General features: G+C 42.3%; 1 protein-coding gene across 1 annotated transcript; it reads right to left on the bottom strand.

Moving 5' to 3' along the window:
* Positions 1-454: 454 nt before the first annotated feature.
* Positions 455-934, bottom strand: LOC141640178 (uncharacterized). The gene has a single exon (XM_074449064.1). It carries the CDS (start codon positions 932-934, stop codon positions 455-457), a length of 480 nt encoding a protein of 159 aa, XP_074305165.1.
* Between the last annotated feature and the right edge of the window lie 218 nt (positions 935-1,152).

The raw sequence follows: 1,152 nt of genomic DNA, 5'->3' as shown, positions 1-1,152 counted from the left end.
GGGGATTGTTTTCGTGGTTTAGTTTGGAACAAACCCGCACTGTAGCAAAAACGGCAGACTGCCGAGGTTTTGGCAGACTGCCGAGGGGTTTGGCAGTCTGCCAAAATCACTGATTTCGCATTTTTTCGTTGGCGAAATTTAGCTAATGAAGTTTCACCTCTTCCTTGCTCTTTCCCTTAACATGCTCCCATTCAATTCCCTTTCCACATTTCCGTCACTTCTCCAATGACACGCTTTCCGAGGTAGTGTAAAAATCAACTTCAAACTTCATAGAAGGATTAGTAACTTCATGAATGTTAATGCAATTTGTTAACAAGAATGTAAATGACGGAATGATGAATGACGTGAATTTAAATTCTACCTATAAAAATGGGAAATTCTACACTAAAAAGGGGATATTTACAAAGGTTGTCGTATGTTTAACGTCGATGGCTCGACTTAGTGCTTCTCAAGATCATGCTTGGTAAATGGGATCTTCCAAATTGACTTGTTCAACGATTTGTGCTTCCATGCCTTCATGATACTCTTTAAGTCGGTGTCCATTCACCTTAATTGTCTTTCCCGTGCTTGGGTTCTCAACTTTGACCGCTCCATGAGAGTGGACTTTTCTCACAATGAACGGTCCAACCCACCTTGATCTTAGCTTCCCGGAGAACAACTTTAACCGGTTTTGAAAAACAAGAACCTTGGTACCTTCCTTGAAAACCCGCCGACTTATCATTCGATCATGCCATATTCTAGCTCTCTCTTTGTATATGGCGGCATTATCATAAAAGTCAAGACGGATTTCTTCAATTTCTTGAAGTTGAAGCTTCCGATGGAGGCCCGCATCATCTATGCTTTGGTTGAAGGATTTGATGGCCCAATAGGCTATATGCTCCACTTCCAAAGGAAGATGACATGCCTTTCCATAAATGAGTCGGTACGGGGACATACCAATTGGTGTCTTGTAAGCGGTGCGGTACGCCTAAAGAGCGTCATTTAACCTTTGACTCCAATCTTTCCTATCGGGGTTCACTGTTTTTTGTAAGATATTCTTGATCTCCCGATTGGATACTTCTGATTGTCCATTGGTTTGTGGGTGGTAGGCGGTGGAGACTTTGTGCACGACCCCGTACTTCTTTAACAACCCTTCGAAAATCCGATTACAAA

This window comes from Silene latifolia, unplaced genomic scaffold, assembly GCF_048544455.1.
Source record: "Silene latifolia isolate original U9 population unplaced genomic scaffold, ASM4854445v1 scaffold_73, whole genome shotgun sequence".
NCBI lineage: Eukaryota > Viridiplantae > Streptophyta > Magnoliopsida > Caryophyllales > Caryophyllaceae > Silene > Silene latifolia.
Note: the sequence above shows the minus strand (reverse complement) of the source record. Positions and strands in the feature narration are given on the sequence as shown.